The sequence below is a fragment of the Acomys russatus genome, chromosome 4 (assembly GCF_903995435.1).
Source record: "Acomys russatus chromosome 4, mAcoRus1.1, whole genome shotgun sequence".
NCBI classification, from domain to species: Eukaryota; Metazoa; Chordata; class Mammalia; order Rodentia; family Muridae; genus Acomys; species Acomys russatus.
In genome coordinates, this window is record NC_067140.1 from 16,663,746 (window position 1) to 16,686,125 (window position 22,380).

The following is a 22,380-nucleotide window of genomic DNA, read 5'->3' on the forward strand; positions in this document are numbered from 1 at the left end:
GCATTTATTTTTGAAATATACTTGAAAAGATGGAAATTTTCACAAATACACAGGGGGCACTAAGAGAAAGAAAACCAGGTGTGAGTACACACCTATGACTCCAGCACTCGGTAGTGGAGGCAGGGGGATTGGAAGTTCAAAGTCACTCTTGGCTACCTAGTGAGTTTGAGGCCAACCTAGGCTATAAGAGATCCTGACATGCGTGTGCGTGCGTGCGCGCGCGCACGCACACGCACACGCGCACACACACACACAGAGAGAGAGAGAGAGAGAGAGAGAGAGAATTTTAAATTATATATACTTAATATATAATTATTTTTAAATTATATATGTATATTTTTTTAATGAGGAGGAAGAGGAAGGGGAGAAGGAGGAGATAGCTACCTAAGCGCCTAAGCATTCACACTGGGCTATAAGAATTCATTTTCTCTCTGCCTCATCTCAATCCTCAAAGACAAATATCCAAACACATCCCTGCTGCCTCTGGACCAGCGTGGGTCTGGCCAACGTTCTGCACCTTGACTGCCAGCCACCATGGGGCCTGCTCTCATATGATGCATTATCTATTGAATCAGCCCTGCTCTGGTGCTGGTCACTTCTAGTTCCATTGTCACAGGCAGGGTGGCCATGAGTATCTCCATCTGCCACCATATGTGAGTCTTTCTGTAGGATCATTTCCTGGAAGAGGGACCATGGGAGAAAAAGATCTACCAAATTCTGATATTTTGGTCAAGTTTTGCCAGTTGGGTCTTTGGTGCACCCCCCCCCCCCCCCGCCCCCCCTACAAGGTCTGGGAACTGCTTCATTCCACATAAGGGCAACTGTCCAACACTGCCACCTGCTGCTCGTACTGGGAAAGGCTCACAGCCTTTCATGAATGTGTCCTCCGTGCCTCTAGGATTTTACCTGTGTGGGCCTCAGTTTTTCTACCTGCAAAGGGGGGAACTGTGACGTCAGACCCCTGGGACTGCATTAGACAGTGAACAAGCTCTATAAAGACGATTGTATGAGCTGGGTGTAGTGGCGCACGCCTTTAATCCCAGCACTCGGGAGAGGCAGAGGCAGGTGGAGCACTGTGAGTTCGAGGCCAGCCTGGTCTACAAAGCAAGTCCAGGACAGCCAAGGCTACACAGAGAAACCTTGTCTCAAAAAAACCAAAAAAAAAAAAAAAACCCAAAAAAAGACGATTGTGTGGACTGCTCACAGAGAGAGGGCACACAGAAGCCAAAGAAGCCAATCAATGCCTCAGCACACCAAGCAGGAAGATGAGCAGGAAGCTGATGCCCCTGTTCTGCCCTCCAGGTTGGCAAGACTTTAAAGACTGATGACTGCGCTCTGACAACGCTGTGAAAAAACCCAAGTGACAACTGGAAGCTACCAGCCTCTACTCAGCAGACTGGCAAGCCAGCGGTAAGACAGGTGGCAGCCCCAGGGTAAGGCAGATGCCTCATCTTTGAGTGTGAATTGCTCCATGGCTGAGCACCTGTAGTTCTAGTTCTTGGGAGACTGAGATAAGAGGACCCCCAAATTTAGGGCCAGCCTGGTCTACAGAGACCCTGTTTCAAAAAAGCAAAACGCAGCAGAAAAAAAACATATTAAAAAAAAAAAAAAACAAAACAAAACACTAAGGTGTACCTCAGATGTCACCACACTCAGCCTGACTGACGCTCGGAACAAGGTTAAGTCCCCAGCAAGCAATGATGCTATGACCTTGGCCACCTCCTAAGATGACATCACTCTTCCCATTTGACACAGTGAGACCACAGAGATGTGAGGAGGTGGAGCCCAGAATCTGTCAGCTCCCCTCCCTTCTGCTGTGTTGTGCCACCAGAGCAGGGGACAGAGAAGTGGCTAGGAGCCGCCAGCAGAGCCGACTCCAGAACACATGGCTCTTTCTGGCTCCTATCAAATGTGCACTTGGACCGGTCTCCTCAGAGCTCTGAATCCAAAAGCACTGCCATGGTCTGGATATGAAATGTGTCCCCAACAGGCTCATGTACTGAAGGTTTGGTCCCCAGCGGGTAGCATTATAGAAAGACAGCTAGATTGTGAGGACCCTAGCCTCAGGGATGGGTTAATGGCCGGATGAGTTTACAGCTGGGAAGGGTTATTTGGAGTGAGGTCTTGGAGTGTATCTCATCCCCAGACCCTTCCTCCGGCTTTCTCTACTTCCTGGCCGCCATGAGGTAAGCAACCTCCTCTACTGAGTGTTCCTGCCTTGTCAAGTTCAGATACACCACAGGCCTACAGCTGTGGAGACCTCTGAAACCAGGAGCCAAAATGCATCCCTCCATCTTTAAGGTGTTTTCCTTGGAGTTGTTGTTTGTTTGTTGAGACTTTTTTTTTCTTTTTTCATAGCTCTGGCTGTCTTGGAACTGCCTCTGTTGACCAGGCTGACCTCAAACTCAGAGATCTACCTTGCCTTTGCCTCCCACGCGCTGGAACAACAGGCGTGCCCCACCACTCTTGTCGCCTCTTGAGGGAAACACGATGCAGTCTGTGCATGGGGCCCACTATTCACTTCTGCTGTGGCCTCGCGTGGTGCTTACCCACTGACAAGGAGCCTCGAGCCAGTTTGGGGAGCAGCAGATCCAGTTGGCGGAAGGCGTGGAAGACATCAGCTGAGTGGGCGCGGTCTCGGGCTTGGCTCTCATGGGTGCGTGGCGAGGCCTCCACTCCATACAGCGTCAGGTAGCCAGCTCTGGGGTGACAGCAACAAATCAGGTCCTGTCTTTAGTTCCTACCTTGTCTCAGGTTCCTGTCTGTAGGCCCTAACCTGCCTATTTCCCTCCGTGATGGACTGTGACCTGGAAATGTCCTTCCTCGCGTTGCTTTCAGCGGGGTTGTTTCATCAGAGCAATAGAATGAAGCAGAACATTGCCTCACCTCCCTAAGCTCCGCCAGTCATGGGTCCCCAAGCAGAGAGAAGGGCAAACGGGGATGAGGAAAGGTGAGACTGAGAGAAACATGCCCAGTTCCCCACCCTGTGCCTCGCTCGCATCGTGCATGTCGCTATAGGCCTGCAATGATCGTTGGGTCAGTGGCGGAGGCGGGATACGTAGGTTGAGGAGGAACACTGAGAGGGTGGGTGGATGAAACATGGGCATCGGATGAGTGGGTGCACAGGTGTGGACAGGTGGGTGTAGATGGGTAGATGGTGGGTAGGAAAGTGGATAGGTTGATGGACAGATGAATGGGTGAGAGAGGGGATGGCTGTGGGGGGTGGGGGGGGGTGGGAGGATTACTGGAAAGATGGATAGATAAATAGGACACACTCCTAAGCAGTCTGGTGACAGACCATCACACATCTGTCTGATAAGAGTCATTCGGGCTATCATCACATTCCACCATCTCCCTCCAGCCCAGGCCAGTGTCTGTGTCCCTGAAGACAAACACTCAGGGTAAGAGACTCACATATGCTCTTTCCTCTGACCTCTGCCTCCACCTGGAAGGCTCTGTTCCTTCCCTCACCCAGCTAAGACTCTGGGCAGATGTGGGGAAAGCATAGCCCAGGAATGTAAAGTCAGCTTATGTGGATCCAGAAGGCCGCTAGGTGGCGCTTGGCGCCGTAAACTAAAACGCAACTGATGTAGCCCAGTGTGGAAAGCACACAGCTCCTGGGAGGGGGAGCCCACTCTTTAGTGTGCAGTGAGTTGTCAGGGAGCCAAGGAGGCCAGAGTAGAACTTAGGATGGACTGTGAGGGAGGGATGCATGTTGGGAAGTTCGGGTGCTGGTGTCCACAGATCACCTCACATCTGCCTCCCTGAATCCTACAAAGACCTAGGACACCAAGCCTGGTGGAGGCAGGAGCTCAAACCAGGCCACGGCCCTGTGGCTTTCCTCACGCTGGTGGCCACCAGCCCCTTCCTAAGACCCCACACCTCCTTGCTGCTGAGTTTTCTGCCCACAGGAGGATACAGGGTGACAGAAGCCACCTGAACCATCTCCTTCCTACATTCTGCCTTCAGCATCTTACACCATGTCCCCACCCACAGGGTACCACCGGTTCCCTTAGCCATGACAAGGTTCACCTGAGTAGGGAGTTGTAGGAGAACTCTAGAAGGCCAGCCTCTTGCCAGCCACTGCCCGCTTCTGTGGAGTCCCCCAGCAGGACAGTGCGGAGGTTAGTGTACATGGCTTCCGTGAGCGCCTGCAGGTCTCTGTGCATGAGCGTCCTGAGATGCATATCAAGGGAATGACAGTTACCACCGAGACAGTTTTACAGAGGAGAAACAAAGAGGACAGCATCGGGACAAGGCGACGCAGCCAGGAAGCAGGCATGGCTGGGGCTAAACCGCTAGTTGGCCCCACTCCACGTTATGAGCTCTTGGCCAGGACAGTTTGTCCTTGCATGTCATACAAACTTAGACAAGATACCCACAGGCTTCTGGACTAGGAGGGCCTAGGAAGCCAGCGTCTCCTCTGGGAAATCAAGCAGAAGGCTGCTAATACAATTCCTGATGGACAGGGCATGGGACAAAGAGAGACTGGGTTGCTGACCTGGTCTCCTCATGTCCCTGAGAGACACCGTCTTGGGATGCATGTGGCAAGAGTGAGGGGAAGACAGGACCTCATGCGCGCTAACCAAACCCTGGAGAGCTGATCAGAGCCGGAGACGGCCTGTCTACGTTCAGGCTCTGTCCAAGCCACAAATAGCAAGAGACTGGGAGTGTGTCGAGGGGACAGTGCCTGTGGAACCTAGCGGTGGCAAGAAGGCCCCTCAGGCGTGGGCCACACAGCCATTCCAGTGTATTTGTTTTCTGTCTCTCTGGACAGTGGCTTTGAGGCTATACTCGCTAGTTTTATAGCAACTTTGCCACAGACTAGAGTCATTTGAGAGGCGGGAACCACAATTGAGAAAATGCCTCCCTAAGATCCAGCTGTGAACAAGCCCGTAGGGCATTTTCTTAATTACTGATTGATGGGGGTAGGGCTCCGCCCATTGTGGGTGGTGCTATCCTTAGGCTGTTGGTCCTGGGTTCTATGAGAAAGCAGGCTGAGCAAGCCATGGGGAGCAAGCCAGTAAGCAGCAGCCCTCCATGGCCTCTGCATCAGCTCCTGCCTCCAGGATCTTGCCCTATTTGAGATCCTGCCTGACTTCCTTCAATAGTGAACAGCAATAGGGAAGTGTGAGCCAAATAAACCCCTTCTTTCCCAACTTGCTTTTGGTCGTGGTGTCTCATCACAGCAATAGTAACCCTGAGTAAGACAGATGCCAAGCACACAACGGGATACGGGGTTGAAGGCCCCATCCGGGCCTTCCCACAGGCCCATCTCAGCACTCACGGCTTCATCCTGGCCTTCTCCTCGCTGGGGTTGAAATTTGGAAGCTGCAGATCAAAAATCCTCTCCATGAGGAAGACGGCGTAAGGGTGGAAGTCCAGCCGTGTACGCAGCTCCCACACCACTGTGTCATAGGAGTGTGGGTCCAGGAGGACAGTGACATACCTGCCCCCCACCAGCACCTGTTGGAGGAGTGGGTGGACGGGAGCGATGGCAGCACTCTGCATGCAGGCAAGTGCTGTGGGCAAGCATTGGCCTAACAGGCACTGGGCAGCAGCATTCTGCCTTGTCCCTCCCAGCCTGTAAGCTAGGGACTGTCACTCACCCATCTACTAGTGTAAAATTTAGACCAGGAGAAAGGACAACATTACCAAAATCTCCATGCTGAAAAGTAGCAGAGCTGAGCTGGGCGGTGGCACACACCTGTAGTCCCAGCACTCAGGAGGCAAAGGCAGGTGGATCTCTGTGAGTTCGAGGCCAGCCTGGTCTACAAAGGGAGTCCAAGACAGCTAAGAGTACACAGAGAAACCCTGTCTCAAAAAAAAAAAAAAAAAGTAGCAGGATCCCAAGTTCAAGGGCTTACTGGATCAGAGGAAGTTCAAGGCTAACCCAGGTAATTGTTTGTTTGTTGTTTTGTTTTGTTTTTCCGAGACAGGGTTTCTCTATGTAGCCCTGGCTGTCCTGGACTCACTTTGTAGACCAGGCTGGCCTCGAACTCACAGAGATCCACCTGCCTCTGCCTCCCGAGTGCTGGGATTAAAGGCGTGCGCCACCATGCCTGGCCCTAACCCAGGTAATAGTAAGACCCTGTCTCCATAATGAAAAGGGAGAAGCGGGTGGGGATATGAAAGTGAAAAGTGGTGTGGTATTTGCCTACCATCCATGAGGCCCTAGGCTCAATCCCCAGTACCACAAAAGGGAAAAGGGTGAGAGGATGGGTGTTCATTGCTGGGTAAACACCAGCAAACTAGCTGTAGACAAGTGGGCGGGTGGGTGGCCGAGTGAGCAGATGAGTGGGTGGGAGAGTAGGTGGATGGGTAAATACTGGTGATAACTGTAAATGAGTTGGGCAGATGGATCGAGGTAGGACATTAATGAATTAAAAATGGATGGATAAGGGGCTGGAGAGATGGCTCAGAGGTTAAAAGCACTGGCTGCTCTTCCAAAAGTCCTGAGTTCAATTCCCAGCAACCATATGGTGGCTCACAACCATCTATAATGAGATCTGGTGTCCTCTTCTGGTGTACATGCAGGCAAAACACTGTGCATATATGATAAATAAATAAATATTTTTTAAAAAATAAAAAATAGGCCGGGCGTGGTGGCGCACGCTTTTAATCCCAGCACTCGGGAGGCAGAGGCAGGTGGATCGCTGTGAGTTCGAGGCCAGCCTGGTCTACGAAGCGAGTCCAGGACAGCCAAGGCTACACAGAGAAACCCTGTCTCGAAAAACCAAAAAAAAAAAAAAAAAAAACAAACCAACAATAATAATAAAATAAAATAAGAATAAAAATGGATGGATAAATGGAAAGTGGGAAGGAAAGAGGAATTAAAGAAAAGGAAGTGTTAGGCGGAGAGCGTCAGGCGGGAACAGAAGGACAGTATGATGAGTCTGTTAGATGCAAGGCTGCGTGTTAGAATGTTGGGGACACTGGTGACAAGATGCTAAGTAGATGAAAAACAGCCTGAAGAATGCACACTGGAGGGCCAAGAGCCGGAAGCATTCAAGAATAAGGGGCATTTGAGCGGTGATGAAGAGATAGATGGATGATGGGTGAGTGTACAGGTGAATGTGTAGATGTATGGGTGGGTGAATGTATGAGTGGGTGGGTGGATGGATGGATAAGTAGATAGGTATGTGGGCAAGTGGATGGGTATATGGGTGGGTGGGTGGATAGATGAATGGATGGGTGGGTGGGTGGATAGATGGATGGGTGGGTGGGTGGATAGATGGATGGATGGGTGGGTGGATGGATGGGTGGGTGGGTGGATAGATGGATGGATGGGTGGGTGGATAGATGGATGGATGGGTGGGTGGGTGGATAGATGGATGGATGGGTGGGTGGATGGATGGGTGGGTGGGTGGATGGATGGATGGATGGGTGGATGGATGGATGGATGGGCGGGCGGATAAATGAATGGATGGGTGGGTGGGTGGGTGGATGGATGGATGGATGAATGGATGGATGGGTGGATGAATGGGTGGGTGGATGGATGGATAGGTGGATGAATGGATGGGTGGGTGAGTAGATGAATGGATGGGTGGGTGGGTGCATAAATACAGAAGTAGATGTGTAGAGAGTAGATCAGAGTCAGGTGGTGGTGGTGAGCACTGGGTGAGCTATGGTAGATGGAGCTAAAAGTGGGAAGATGAATGGAGGGAAGTCAGTAGAAATAGAATCTAGAGGTGGAAGCTAAGGGGGTGTTAGGTGAGTGAGTGGAAGAACGCTGGGTGAATTTTGATAGGTAGATAGAGGCTAGAGAGCAGTTAAAAGCTGTGGCTATGCTTCCAGAGGAACTGAGTTCAGTTCCCAGCACCCACATGGTAGCTCACAACAACCTATAACTCCAGCTCCAGGGGATCTAACACTTTCCTCTGGCCTCGGCAGGCACCTGCACAGATGTCACACACACACACACATGCCCAAAAAATTCAAATTAATGTTTAAAAAGACTAGATAGACAGACAGACAGATAGATAGATAGATAGATAGATAGATAGATAGATAGATAGATAAGCAGGCAGGCAGACAGGCAGACAGACAGATATTGGGCGAGTATACAGAAAGACGGGTGGATAAATGGATGGGTAGAAGGGTAATATATAATGTTAATTGCCAATCTGACTCCTTTGAGAAGTACTTAAATCCTGATGTCCATCCCCGGGTGTGCCTGCAAGGGCAGTTCTAGACATCCTTAGAACACAGAGCTCTTCTGACGACTGGAACATGGCATGTACAGTTGGACAGACAGACAGACAGTCAGCCTCCCCTGGGCGGGTGACAGGTGGACAGGTCAGTATGTGGGTGGGTGTTAAAGGAGTTGGTGGCCCCAGTGACAAGCAGGCCACTTGCTCCCCCCCCCCCCCCCCCGCTAGAGATACTCACAGTAAATACATCGCCATGCTTCTCCTTCATCCTGGTAAGGAAGCTGGCAGCATCTCTCCCAAAATCCAAGGCGTGGCCCAGCCAGGGGATGCTGCCCAGGTCCAAGGGAGGCTCACCAGGTCGCCTGCAGAAGCCACATCATTATCACCATGTGATAAAGTGAAGGAGGGGACAGAGAGAGAGAGGGGTCATGGGGAAGTCAGAGTTGGCTGACAGAGGTGAGAGGGGTCCGATGGCTTCTGAGAGAAAAGCTTTCCAACAAGAGAGAATGGCGAGAGCAAAGACCCTGGGGTTGGTGCTATGGGCTAAAAGGACAGTATGGAAGCGGGTAAGGATGGGCCAACAGAGTAGGGACAAGCAGGTGTAGGCAGAGCCAGGGAGGTTATGGGTGAGACCCGAGGGTCATGTGGATAGGAGGACTGTGGCTTTGTCTCTGGGTGAGGTGAGATCCTGGAAGGGTCTATGCTGCAGATGCCTGGTGTTGAGGGAGGTGTTCAGATCCGTCAGCCTCTGGGTAGAGGATGGACACAAAGGTGAGGATGGAGGCTGGGGGCCAGGCAGGGTCTAATGCAGGGGCGACTCCCTGTGACAGGAAGTTTCCAGAACCCAGCAGAAGGTCCCAGAGTTCTCTGAGCTAGTCTGAGCTCAGATCATCTCACATTCCCTCTCCTGCCCACAGGGAGAGAGTAGTGTCAAGAGCAGCTGTGGCGGGACACAGCCTTCATCACTGTCTCACTCCCCTTAATGGCTCCAAACTTGAGTGCCCTCCGTGGCTAGAGCCAGGCCATGTCCTAGGGTGGGTGGGGGAGGCCAAGAATGCAGGTTGCTTCAGCATCCCACAAAGGATGCTATTGTCCAAAGTCAGCATTCCCTGGGGAAAGGTGCTTGCAGATCCTGGAGAAAGGCAGGATCCTATCACAACCCATGGTGGATGCACTGTGTTTGTGTGTGTGTGTGTGTGTGTGTGTGTGTGTGTGTGTGTGTGTGTACATGTGTAAAGCCTGGAGAGCCCAGAAGAGTGTATCAGATTCCCTGGAACTAGAATTACAGGCAGTTGTGAATGGCCCACTATGGGTGCTGGGAGCCAAACCAGATCCTCTATGCGAGCAGCAAATACCGTAGCAGGGGAGCCATCTCTCATCCCCAGGGGACAGTCTTTAAAACAAGCTTTCCGGCTGAAGGAGATTGCTCCCTGGTTAAGAGCACTGGCTGCTCTTCCAGAGGACCCAGGTTCAATTCCCAGCACCCACATGTCAGTTCACCACTGTCTGTAACTCCAGTTACAGGGGAACTGACACCCTCACACAGACATACATGCAATACACATGAAATAAGAATAAATAAAATTCAAAAAGTAAAATAAAACAAGATTTCTTCCTAATGAGCCAGTCTTGATGGAGAGATGGGGGTTCTTTGGATGAAGAGGTTCAAGTGAGGAAAGAGATATAAGGGCCAGTCTCTGGGCCTGGCTTTGAGGACAGAGGGGACATCCACTGACTGCAGAGAGGGGCACCGGGGTCTCTGTCCTCCACACAGACTCTGTCCATCCCCACCCCAACCTTTGTGAGCTCAGGACCAGCTACTGGCTTAAACTACTACACTAACTAGCACACAGACCCACAGTGCCTTGTGCTCGGCTTCCACGAGGAGTTACATCGCAGTTCAAGAAATAGAAACATGTTCACGCACCAGCATGCACAGTGTTGTTCACACTGTTATGAGCATTGCTTATAACAGCCATGGTGCAAAGACAACCCCTGTCCCTTGCATCCACTGACTAATGGTGAGATAAACTAAATGTGGTATGTCTATGTTGCAGAATATTATTCAGTCTTGAAGAAGGAATGAAGCGGCAATGGACCTTAAAGACACAGTGCTAAGTAGAAGCCAGACCCAGGAATCAGGAGATCCACCCAGCGAGGCATATTAGTGGTTGCCTGGGGAACAAGTATAGAGAATGGCTGCCAACAGATGCAGGGTTTCTGTTCAGAAGAAAATGTTCTGGAATTAGGGGTGATGTCTGTTCAACCCTGTGACTTTACTAAAACCCTTGAGTTACAGTTTTGTTTTGTTTTTTTGAGACAGGGTTTCTCTGTGTCGCCTTGGCTGTCCTGGCTTCACTTTGTAGACCAAGCAGTCCTCGAACTCACAGAGATCCACCTGCCTCTGCCTCCTCAAGTGCTGGGACTACAGGCATGTGCTACCATGCCTGGAAAGTTACAGTTTTAAACAGTGAATTCTATAGTATGTGGATTACATCTCATTAAATAAAAAGTACGGAATAGTGACTAGGACAGTGGAAGACTGGATAGTTGAGGATGATGAAGGAGGATGTCCCCTGGGAGGAGCCTGAAGCATAAGAAGATTCTGGAAGGAGGGGAGAAGAACCTACAGGCAGAGGGAATGGCAAGTGGGAATGTCCGTGGTGGCAGTATGCTGAACAGAGTTTTCAAGAATACAGCAACTGGTGTGGCCCAAGTGGAGAATATACAGATGGCACGTAGGACAGTAGAGATGACCCCGAAGACCAAGAGGGCCTGAAGGTCAAAGACAGTCTGCCTTCTATGCCAAATACAGTGAGGATCCATCCCATGGAGGGCTGAGGTGTGAGTCTCTCGGTGACGTGACTGGTTTTATACAGGACGGCAGCGGAGAGAGGCACGAGGAAAGACACAGGGGTCAGGAGAGCCCAGCCCAAGACGGGAGGCCTGGCGTCAGAGTGAGGGGCTTTGGTTCACATCCAGCAATTCAACAGCACAGACTTTCCCCTACCCTCCTCCCTCCTCTCCTCCATCTGCCTGTGCCTAGCCTCTCCAGAGAGTGTGCCAGGGGTGTGCAGGACAGGATGGCTAGGGAAGACTGAAGCAGGCTTAAAGATGATGCCGGGAGGCATAGGAAGTGCCGCGCCCTCCAGCCCGCTAATAACACACACACACACACACACACACACACACACACACACACACACACGACTGCTTCTGGAGCAGCCTATCTGGGCTCAAAGGAGATCAACAAAGCCAGCATGTCTCCAGTACCAGTGGCTTCCAGGAACTGCCAGGGACCTTCTTCCTTCCTAATCCCTTTGAAGCCCTGGGCTAGAAGGCTCTTCTGGCCTGCAAAGGGACAGCCCACTAGCCGGTGTGCACCTGCACTCACCAGCCCAAGTCTGGAATGGAGACCCAGAGCCATGGTTTGCACAAGGGAAGCCGGAAGGCCTGTCCCCACCCAAACTTGCATGCCATACTTCCTGGCTTCAGACCTCGGCTGTACTTCTTGCCAGCTTGTGGCTTAGCTGTTGTTTCCTGGTCTATAAAATGGGTAGAGCTACAGTATGAACAGTCAGTCTAATGAATCTAATGAGAGCTACTGACACCATGTCAGAAGTCTCCATGGCTCCACTTGAATTAACACCCATACCATTGGTCAGCATCACCTTGCTGGGTAGTAGCAGCTGGTGTCAGTGGTTCTTCCCACGCCCCCACACTGCTCCCCACCCCCGAGCATCAGCTCTTCCCACAGACCCATTTTACAGAGGAGAAAACTGAGGCATGGGGAGACTGAAGCTCTTGCCTGGAGGTTACCTGAGAGAGTGCTGGCTTTCTATCCAGAACCCTTATGATCACCTGCAGTGAGCATTTGTAACCTGCCCCCCCCCCACTTTACAGAGTCACAGAGTGATGTCGGCAGCCTGTCCGTTTGCAGGACCTGTGATTGTTCTTGGGCCACCTTGGAGGAGGGGGAGGGCTTCCTCCTCCGGGCCTTACCCTCTGGGAGTGATGGTGCAATGAATCAGGCGTTATTTCTGTCCATGCCCTTCTTCCCACAGAGGAACCCAAAAAGGCAGACAAAGACAGGAAGCTGGAGCCTGGACGCCTGGGCCCCTCAGGCTGCTGGCGGCTCCCCTGCACTGGACCCCAAGCCAATCCCGGCCCAGGCCACATTCCAGGATGAGTCAGCCTGTGGACAGCGGGAGGTGTGTGTGTGTGTGTGTGTGTGTGTGTGTGTGTGTGTGTGTTTGGGGGAGGGGGCGGGGGTTAAGGAGGCTCTATTTCAGAGCCTGCGGTCTCCCAAGGCTAATTGACACTTTCACTCTTTTGAGGCTCTGCCAGGCCAGGAGTTGCGGAGGGAAGCACTGAGGTTTGCTCCTCCCATCCTGGGTTCCACATAGCTTTAGACTCTCTCCCAAAATGTTGAATCCCGCCAGGTAGGGGCCTTTAGACTCTGATGGGTCCTCACTCACAGACCCAGGACCAGCTCTGCACAGTCTTCATGAACCAGGGGGCAGTGACTGTCACAGCCTCTAAGGTAACCCTGGCTTGATGATGGCATCCTCATCAGATGATATATTCCAAGAGAACAGAAGACCCAGTGGCCTCTCAGACTCTGGAAACTGTGCCTGGAACGAAGTCGGTGCTTCAAGAATAAACTGCACACAGTCAGACCCAGCGAGCAGGCCTGCCTCCCAGAGTTGCTGAGAGGCCCGAGAGGTCAAGGCAGGCAAAGTACCTGGCAGTCTGAGTTCTAGAATGCCCAGCTCAGAGGCTGGCCCACCGGCTGTGCAACGCTGGGAGGCTGCCCAACCTTTCTGTGCAAAGTTCAGTTCAGAGCAGAGCAAGCGCCCTGGGAGAATTTTCTGGGAAACGGAGCAGGGCTCCATTTTCCTCTGCTGGGGATGGAGCTGGCTTTCTCTTTGACGTACTCAGGCCAGCCTTCCTCCAGAAGGCACCCACAGGCCTCTGGGGACTCCGACTTGCCACTAACACAGGCTCCCCTGAAACTAGTTCCCCCTTCACTGTCTGCTAGAAAAAGCAGGCAGCAGCTGAGTGGGCTCTGGCTCAGTAGGTAGAATGTTTGCCAAACACACACGGAGGCCTGGATTCATTCTTAGCAGGAATAAACTGGGTGTGGTTGTAAACCCCAGGACCCCAGCACACAGGAGGAAGGGCAGGAGGACCAGGAGTGCAAGGTCATGCTTGAGGCTAGCCCGAGAAACTGGAGACTGCCTCAGGATAAGAAAAGAAAAAGAGGGTTTTCAGTTCATCAGCGTCTACAAAGAAGGCAGACATCTGTTTTTTGAACTGCAGGCTCAGTGAGAGACTGTCTCAAAAAAAATGAGGTAGAGAGCCGTTGAGGACAAAACTCTGTATCGACGTCTGGCCTTCTCCGCACCACAGGAGCACTGCGCACACACAAGCTTGTGAGCAGACAAGAAGAGGCCAGCTAGCCGGGCCGGTAAAGACGCTTGCAGCCACACCTGGCAACCTAAATTCAATGTCCGGAACCCATGAGTGGAAGGTGAGAACTGGCTCCGCCGAGCTGCCCGCTGACCTCCACACACGTGCCACAGCCCGTGCGAGCACACACAAACATCAATAAATAAGTGTAAATAAACACTTAGGGAAGCAGCTGCCCCAGTGCACAGCCTTCTCGCCACGGGGTCTTGGTTTGGGGTTTGCTTTTGAAGTAGACAGGGTGTCCAGTCACTTATTGGCATGAGCACACCTGTAATGGACAGACCAGCTGCGTGCTGGAGTGACAACAGTAGGATGAAGGCTAGAACACCAAAGTCCAGGGAAATGTGGTGTGCTCTCCCATCTCCATGAGGAACCGGAAGACTGGGTGTGTGTGTATGAAGCCATCCTCCCACCCCTATTCCATTCACATGCCCCCCTCCCCCCATCTCCTCCCAAACACTGACGTTGGACCATTTGGTGACCTCTGTTTCATGCTTGTGAAAACGACAGACATCCCATTTCTGCCTAGAAATCTTGCCTCCGCCCAGCCCAGGCCACACCTACCTCAGTGTCACCGAGGATCGCGCCCCTTGATTCCCTCAGCCAAGGACCCCACCCATGAAAGCTCTCTCAATGTTCCCCAAAACAACCAGCCACCCAAAGAAGAGACACAACCAGCTAGGTAAGTGGCTGGAGACTGAGTATGTACTTCTGCAAGCTACCTCAGAGTACCAATGGGGAAACTGAGGCCCAGAAAGCAAAAAAGCATGTTGCTGGTGACCACTTGGCAAGTGACTAGACTCAGTGGGCCCACACAGGAGATTCCTAACTCCACCTTCCTGCCCTCCGTGCTATCCCGGGAGAAAACAGTCACAGACTCTAAGCAAGGCTTTCACAAATTCTTGTCAGGGTTACAGAAATCTGAACCTGGCTGGGAGAGTGCACGTCAGTAAGAATTGCTTTTCTACTTGGATGTTATCATGGAGAGACTCTTCCTTTTTGATACATGTTCTGGAATATCTAGGAGTAAAACATCATGACATCTGTAATATTTTGAACAAACTATGAGGTGAAAGAGGAGGTTCTTAGATCATTCTTCATAGCATACTTGAGTCCTGTTTGTATAAGGTCTACAATGTTTAACGCGATGTGGAGATCAGGAGAGCCACTGGGGTCAGGAGAGACCCCCAGTTCATGTGTGTTGCCTTTCCTCCCACGACCCATCTTCACAGGACTACATGCACTGGGACACGTAGGTCCGGGGCAAGGGAGGGAGTGGCCCTCAGTCCTGACGGCTCAACCTCACTCCTGCTCTGACCAGCTCTTCTCGGTTCCACGGTATCCCAGCCCCACATGGAGACCGCGTCGGGTAGGAAAGAACCCAGTTCAGTTCTGCTGTCTTCCCTATGTCTGGTCTTTGCTTACTTACACTTGAATGGACATCACAGAACACGCGAGGACATAACTCGGGGAAGAGAGGTGGTTTGCGTTGTCTGTCTTCACTGCTGATGGGAGCCCCAGACAGAGGGCACTGTGACAAGCACAAAACCAACACCCCGCTCAATGGCTGTAACTGTGACCTGCTTCCTTAACACTGTGCGGTGAGCCTCTTTTTCTGAAATCTAAGTCCTTATTTAAAAACAAAATTAAAATGTATTTTTGTAAACGCTGGAGGTCAGACACAGTTGCAGGCCCACTGCTATAGTCTAGTTTTTGCTGGGATGAGCAGAAATCTGGGAAATTGTAGGTTTGATACGATTGTGCGCTCTTTTGAGCCTCAGCTGTAAGACAGAGGTGGTGTGGTGTGGGGGTGGGGGGCATAGAAGTCACCCCAGGTTTGCTCAGGAGAAAGGAATGGAGGAGGGTGGAGGAAATACAGCCTTGCGCATTTCCACCCAAACTTTGGGTCCCGCCTGCCTACGCACACGTCTTCCAACACTGGCCTATCTTTTCCTTCCTTGGAACTGTTTGGTTCAGAGCTGTGGCTCTTGTTGTCTGGGATTTTTGAGTGGTCAGATCAGCGAACGGAAAATGCCTGTGCCCCAGAGTTTCAACCAGGACTAAAACCTGAGCAAGTTATGCGGTCTCTCTGAGCCTCTGTCTTCCTCTACAAAAGAGGGTGACCAAGGCCGGAGAGAGCGCTCAGGGCTTAAGAGCACTGGTTGCTCTTTCAGAGGACCAGTTCCATTCCCCGAACCCACACTGAATGGCTCGTGGCCATCCGTAACTCCACTTCCAGGGGATTTGATGTTGTTTTCTGGGCACAGCATGCATGTGGGTTTCAGACATACATTCAGGCAAAAACAAAACAAAACAAAAACCAAAAGCTCATACATTAAAAAAATAAAGTAAAATAAACAGGAGTCACCAGAGTGCCCTTAGGCAGGTAAGGAAGATCCTACTGTCACTCACACACACAGTGGCCAGGATCTCCCATACCCATGACTCCCCAAGCCTTCTCAACCACCTTCCTGGGTGCCTACGTGAGAAATGTTTCTGATTTAGGTTTCTATAAAACATTGGCTGGTACCTGGGGTGGGGCATGTGGCATGTGGCACAAGCCTTTAATCCCAGCACTGGGGAGGCAGCGGCAGGTGGTGTACAGGACAGCTAAGGCTACACAAAGAAACTGTTAGGATTCTGCTTGAGTCCACCTGCCTGTGATGTCATTGCCTACCTGCCACGGGGGTGGGGGTGGCGGGGACGGGCGTGGCCCTGCCCGGGGCCATAGAAAAGAACAGACCTTCCACCAGATCCCTTTCTCTTCTTACTCTTCCTGTCCGTGTCCCTGTCTCTGTATCTGTCTCTCTGTCTCTCTCTCTCTGGGGTACCCCTCCCCCCTTTTCCTTCTCTCCCCATGCTCATTTAATAAACTCCCATACAATATAATATCTGCCATCATTATCTTATTCTCATATATAAAAGAAACCTTGTCTCAGAAATGGAGGAAAGGGTGGCTAGCCCACCAAGGGCCAATATTTCATACACAGCCCCCCCTCGTAAAAATTTTATGAAAATCTTTTCATCTCCCCCACCTGGTGAGACAGCATCAATCCCAGAACTTGGTGACCTGCCTCTGACCCCATCCCGCCTTTCCTTCCCTTCCCTCACACTGACTTTTTTAAAACGACACAACTGAAAAAGACCAAGGGGTTGGACCGCAGCCACTGGAGAAAAGACACAGTCACAACTTGCCTTAGAATAAACATTAAGTGGCCTTCCTGCCCTGGCATGCTTGCTAGCCTGGTTTGGGTCACAGCACACATTTTTTACACAAATAAATGTCCTTGCCTTTCATGTTGGTGTGTTTCTTTGTGTGACCGTCAAGATTATTCTCTTCCAGTTTTGAGGCTCATTCCAGATTTAAATTCACCTAGGAGAGTATTTAGATCCTTTCTCTTGTTGGAGACACATCCCATGGCCTGTTGCCAGGGCCACACAGTCTTGGGCACCTGACACTCCTTCAGATCAGTAACAATTCCAGAATGAGACGTCTCTGAGCATTTCAGTGAGGGGCCCAGGAGGGCGTTACAGTGAGTGGGGGACTCGGCATTTAGATACAAGAAACTTCCTTAGAAATGAGGGGTGAGCTTTAAGGATTGGAATGTAAAATAGTGATGCTAAATAAATAAATAAAATAAGAAAGGAAAGGAATAGGTCCCCCAGATGGTACCCCTACCAGTCTCTATACCCCTCCTTGCTCCACCAAAGGAGAGGCATGGCAATTCTAGAGACCTCCAAAACCTAAGTGTAATCTCCCATCCCCGCCCCCCAGGTGTGGGATTCTCCCTTCTTCCCTTTTCCAGTCAGTTCCTCAGAGAACCCGGGAGACTTCAGATCGGGTTTGAGGGAAAGAAGAAGAGACACCCACTGAGTGTGGTTAGGCCCCACACTGTCTCGGCACCACTCAAGGCTACTAATTTTTTAAATCGGGAGTAACAATTTCAACAAGTTTCCCAGGGGGCTTAAATTCCCGCCAATGCTGGCGCAGCTCAGTGGCTAAGAGTATTTGCTGCTCTTTCAAAGGACTCAGGTTCAGCCAGGCAACGTGGCGCACACCTTTAATCCCAGTACTCGGGAGGTGGAGGCAGGCAGATCACTGTGAGTTTGAAGCCGGCCTGGTTTATAAAAATAGTTCCAGGACAGCCAAGGCTACACAGAGAAACCCCATCTCGGGGGAAAAAAAAAAAAAAAAAAAAAAAAAAGGACCCAGGTTCAATTCCAAGCCCCCACATGATGGCTCACAGCCACCTGTAATTCCAGCTTCAGGTGATCTGATGGCCTCTTCTGGGCTTGACAGGCATCAGGCACACACATGGTATACAGACATACATGTAGGGAAAACACACATACATATAAAATAAAAATTAAAAAGAAAAAAACTTTGCCAGTATGAAGAGGGCCACAGAGCAGTCTCAAGCCATGCCATGCTCAAGAGGAACAGAGTGACACCAAGGTCACTTTTTCCTGTCCAGTTTCTCCATGCGCTTTCAGAGCAATGGCGCCCCCTACAGGCACTGGGCGCACCTCCCAGTTCATTCCATTTCCTTCACGGACTCCCAGCCCAGCAAAGGCCTGGCAGGTAGCTAGAAGCTCAGAGGACTTCAAAACAACATTCAGATGCCATTGTTGGACTCTCAAACCTGTGGTAAGACACAGGGGACTCCCTGCCTTGGGTTAGGACCACAGAATTCCTTCCTCTGTTTCTTAGTTAGGTAGTCTGGGCCTACACACCTGCCGGTGGCTTCTTCAGTTCTACCCTAATGCTAATCTGACTCAGATGCTCGTTTGAGAGAGTGAAAAGACGACAGTCCACACTCAGCCTATGAAATGCATGGGCCCCATGAGAACTTGTGTCCCGGGGAAGTGGGCCCATTTCATCACAGAACTGAGCTCATGGTAGACAAAACGTAACCATGAGGTCGGCTGCCATCTTGTCTGGTGACCTCATCAAGGTGGAGGCAACAGTATGACTTGCTTGCCATCTTGACTAGTGACGACATCAAGATGGTGAGGGCCATGAATCAACCAAGATGGCAGCATCCCTAAAATTTCCTGGTACCACTGAGTCCTCAGAGGATCACTGCACCCCTAGAATTTCTCACACCTCAGGCATTCAGTCCTGGGTCCCAGTCCTTTTCTGGTGTTGGTTGTTCGTCTAATGGGGCCATGGAAATGGGGGTTCCAGAGGCGATGCCAACACCAGCTCGACTGCCAGTGAGAAGAAGGTCAACACTGTTTTGTTGTTGCTGTTCGAGACATGGTTTCTCTGTGTAGCCGTGGCTTTCCTGGACTTGCTTTGTAGACCAGGCTGGCCTCGAACCCACAGAGATCTGACTGCCTCTGCCTCCCACGAGCTGGGACCACAAGCATGTGCCACAACACCCCACTAGGTTAACACACTTTTATATCAAAATAAGGAAGTAATTCCAGTCCACCAAGGTGGATTTTATTTTTTGAATGTTTGACATATTGTTTCATATGATGTTTTTACTGGTTTGGGGGCGGGACTTGGAGTTTTCTCAGCCACTGCTTCCAGCAGTAAGCAAACATCACCGGGATATGACTGAGGTGGCCAGAGCTCGGAGGCTCATGCACATTGCCAGAGGCGCAGGGCTGTGTCTTAGAAGAGTACAGGAGGTTGGAACAAAAGGTTAGGAGATCAGGTACCAGTCAAGCTGTGGGTAGCCTGGTTTGGATCGTGGTGCAGCCTTTTTGGAAAATAAATGACCTGGGTAGGTTTTTTTCCTCCCCTGCTTTGTTCCTTTGCTTCTTTGTGCATCACTAAGATTTTCTTTTCTAACACCCAGAGGTATAAAAATTTCATCCCAAGCTGGGCGTGGTGGTGCACGCCTTTAATCCCAGCACTTGGGGAGGCAGAGGCAGGAGGATCGCTGTGAATTCAAGGCCAGCTTGGTCTACAAAGTGAGTCCAGGACAGCCAAGGCTAACACAGAGACTCCCTATCTCAGAAAAGAAAAAGAAAAACTATGAAAAATAAATTTCATCACAAGATAAAGAAGCTCTCAGATTGTCAGCCAACAAGAATCAGGCCAAACCGCACTGTTTGGCGGGGGGGGGGGGGGGGGGGTGTCTTCCTCCTTCCCAGACACTCCATATCATCATCACTATCGTCACTGCCATCATTGCCGTCATATCATCATCACTTTAAACACTGTGAACTGGGACAGAGGACACTAAGTTGCTCCTTCCCTAAATGGGACCTTCCCTTCTGGGAGAATAGCCAGAGCCCAGATGTCCTGTCTCACAGAATCCATCTGCTTCTTAGCTGTCACACCTGCCCCAGGATGTAGCACAGGTCACACAGACCCCAGCAGGCAAAGCAAAGTGCTATATGCAAAACACAGAAAGCTGCAGAAGACAGGCAGCAAGATGATTCAGTGGGTAGAGGTGTTTGCCACCAAGTCTAATGACCTGAGCTGGAGCCTCGGGACCCACGTGGTAAGAGAACTGATGACTGCAAGTTGTCCTCTGACCTCCGCATATGTGTCGCGGTACCCACACATCCACACACACTGAAGTAAATAAATATAATGTGCTTAAAAATAAAAAGGTCTCACGGCAACCAGAAAGCCTATGGGCAAAAACATGAGCAGGATAAAGAATCCCACAAGGGCCTGCCCAGAAGCATGGACAGATGTCACGTCCAGCATCTGGAGTGAGAAAGGAAACCCTGGAAGCCGAACAGTCCAATCTGGTGCAGAGAGAGAGCCCACAGCTCAGGACACCCAGCTATTCCTTGTAGGAACGGCTTTTGAATTTTCCTTGGGGCAGATAAGCAAATACATAGCTTTAACTCCCCCCATCCTCCCTGGAAAAGTGCCTGGAGTGAGGCGACTGTTGGAAAACTCAACTCACACATTGTTTAAAAACTAAAGTTCTCGGTGTTTCTGGGGGTTTCAGGTGCTCTAACATAAACACACACACCAGGGCTGCCCTGTGTTGCCGGAGCTGGAGTCTGTGTAGGAGAGCAATGCTTAAAACATCTGGGGATGTGGGGTGGGACAGCTCCAGGCTCTGGAAGCCAGCAAGAAGACCGCTGCACTTCCAGAGTCTGAAACCCAGCTACCGGCCATGGACCAAGGGTGGCTTTTAAATGAAACAAACATCCCACAAGAACTCAGGATGAGAGCTTCTGGGAAGTCTGATACTACTTGCCACTGCCCTTAACTCTCAAACTGGGCTCAAGTAGTGTGTATGTGTCTGGGGGTGGGGGTGGGCTTCTTTTTTTTTTTTTTTTTTTTTTAAATCTGGCAAGTTCCGCTCAAACTAAGAACAGGAAAGGCCTGGGGAAAGGGGAAGGAGAGTTGGGGTGAGAGGGTACTTTTTTGGTTTAAGTCAAATGCATTCTGGGTCTGTGCAATTCAGATTAATTTTTAAATGCCTTAAACAAAGGCCTGCCAGCTGAACTCCCCGGGTTGAAGAAAAGTTTTTAGTTTTTCTCCTAAACAGCAGCGTCTACACGGGCATTATACTTTTGAAGGACCAGAGATCTGGTTTGACTCTATAAAGTCTGTGGGACTGGTGGGCCTCAGTTTCTCAGCTGGCAGGTATGTCCTGTGTCCCATATGGGACCTTCATTCATGAATGGGAATCACAGGATCAGTGTGTCCCTAGATGGGCCACAAGTCCAGTCCCCAGTCTCAGCACCTCCACCCGGGATCAAGCCACGGCAAGTCTAAGAACCTAGAGCACGAAACACCGTGGAGGCTTGCAGAATGGGTAATACCAACTCTGCCCCCGTCCCAAACCTCAGACCCTCAGCTTCACCTGGCGTCCCTTCCCGACCCTGGCGGATCCTGGAGACACTCACCGCGAGCGCCGGCGGCTCAGCAGCAGCAGCAACACCAATAGTACGGCTAAGAGGCCGAGCAGAGCAGCCCAAGACATGGCTAGAGGGTGCGCGGCTGCAGGGTGGCAACAGGTCACCGCCACCAACACCGGACAGCAGGATCCGCAGCCCGGCCAGGCCCAAAGGCTCCTGCTCCAGGGGTCTGGCTAGAAAACGTGGGATGGAGAGGGAGGAGCGAGAAAGGAGGGGTGGCTGGGCTGCGGCACAGGGGAGGAGAGGGGATTGGGGAGGCGGGCCCCTGGTGGTGATGGGAAGGGGTCGAGAGGAGGAGACTGGACTAGAGCGGACCAGGAGAGCCTTCCCGCCACATTCCTGCAAAAGCATGGTTCCCAGCCCATCCCCCCGCCCGCCTTGACCTGCGTTTCCGTCCCTGTGGTCTGAGCTGTGGAACTGCTCACAGCAGGAACTAAGGCCACTAAGGACTGCCCACAGTCCTGACTGCGGTGGGAATCGCCGCAGAGCCCGCAGGATACTTTCTGTAGTCACTTGACTTTAAGGAGTTAGCCTCGGGCCTGCTTTGCACGCTCCGCTTACTCTCTGAGAGAGCTTGGCTCTAGACTTAGCCTAGAAGGAGAGTATCTGTCCACGACCAGTGGTCAGAGACGTACTTACCTGAAAGCACCTGATGTGTCTGTCAAGAAAGGGAGATTGCAGACTTTCCCCCAGGTGTTAAGAAAAGGGAAGCCAGGACGGGCATGGTGATGCACGCCTTTAATCCCAGCACTCGGGAGGCAGAGGCAGGCAGATCATTGTGAGTTCGAGGCCACTCTGGTCTACAAAGTGAGTCCAGGACAGCACAGCCAAAGCAACACAGAGAAACCCTGTCTCGAAAAACTAAAAAAAAAAAAAAAGAAAAAAGAAAAGGGAAGCCAGGCAGAGTTCC

At 51.3% G+C, this 22,380-nt stretch overlaps 1 protein-coding gene across 1 annotated transcript in view; it reads right to left on the reverse strand.

Moving 5' to 3' along the window:
- Ptgis (prostaglandin I2 synthase) overlaps positions 1 to 21,774 on the reverse strand; it is a 30,899-nt gene extending 9,125 nt beyond the window's left edge. Inside the window, exons 1-5 of the mRNA XM_051143832.1 lie at positions 21,459 to 21,774; positions 8,392 to 8,515; positions 5,288 to 5,466; positions 4,033 to 4,176; positions 2,550 to 2,701 (exon numbers count right to left, since the gene is read on the reverse strand). Of these exons, the coding sequence (XP_050999789.1) occupies positions 2,550 to 2,701; positions 4,033 to 4,176; positions 5,288 to 5,466; positions 8,392 to 8,515; positions 21,459 to 21,535 (676 nt within the window). The 5' untranslated portion in view covers positions 21,536 to 21,774. The remainder of the gene's footprint in view (positions 1 to 2,549; positions 2,702 to 4,032; positions 4,177 to 5,287; positions 5,467 to 8,391; positions 8,516 to 21,458) is intronic.
- Between the last annotated feature and the right edge of the window lie 606 nt (positions 21,775 to 22,380).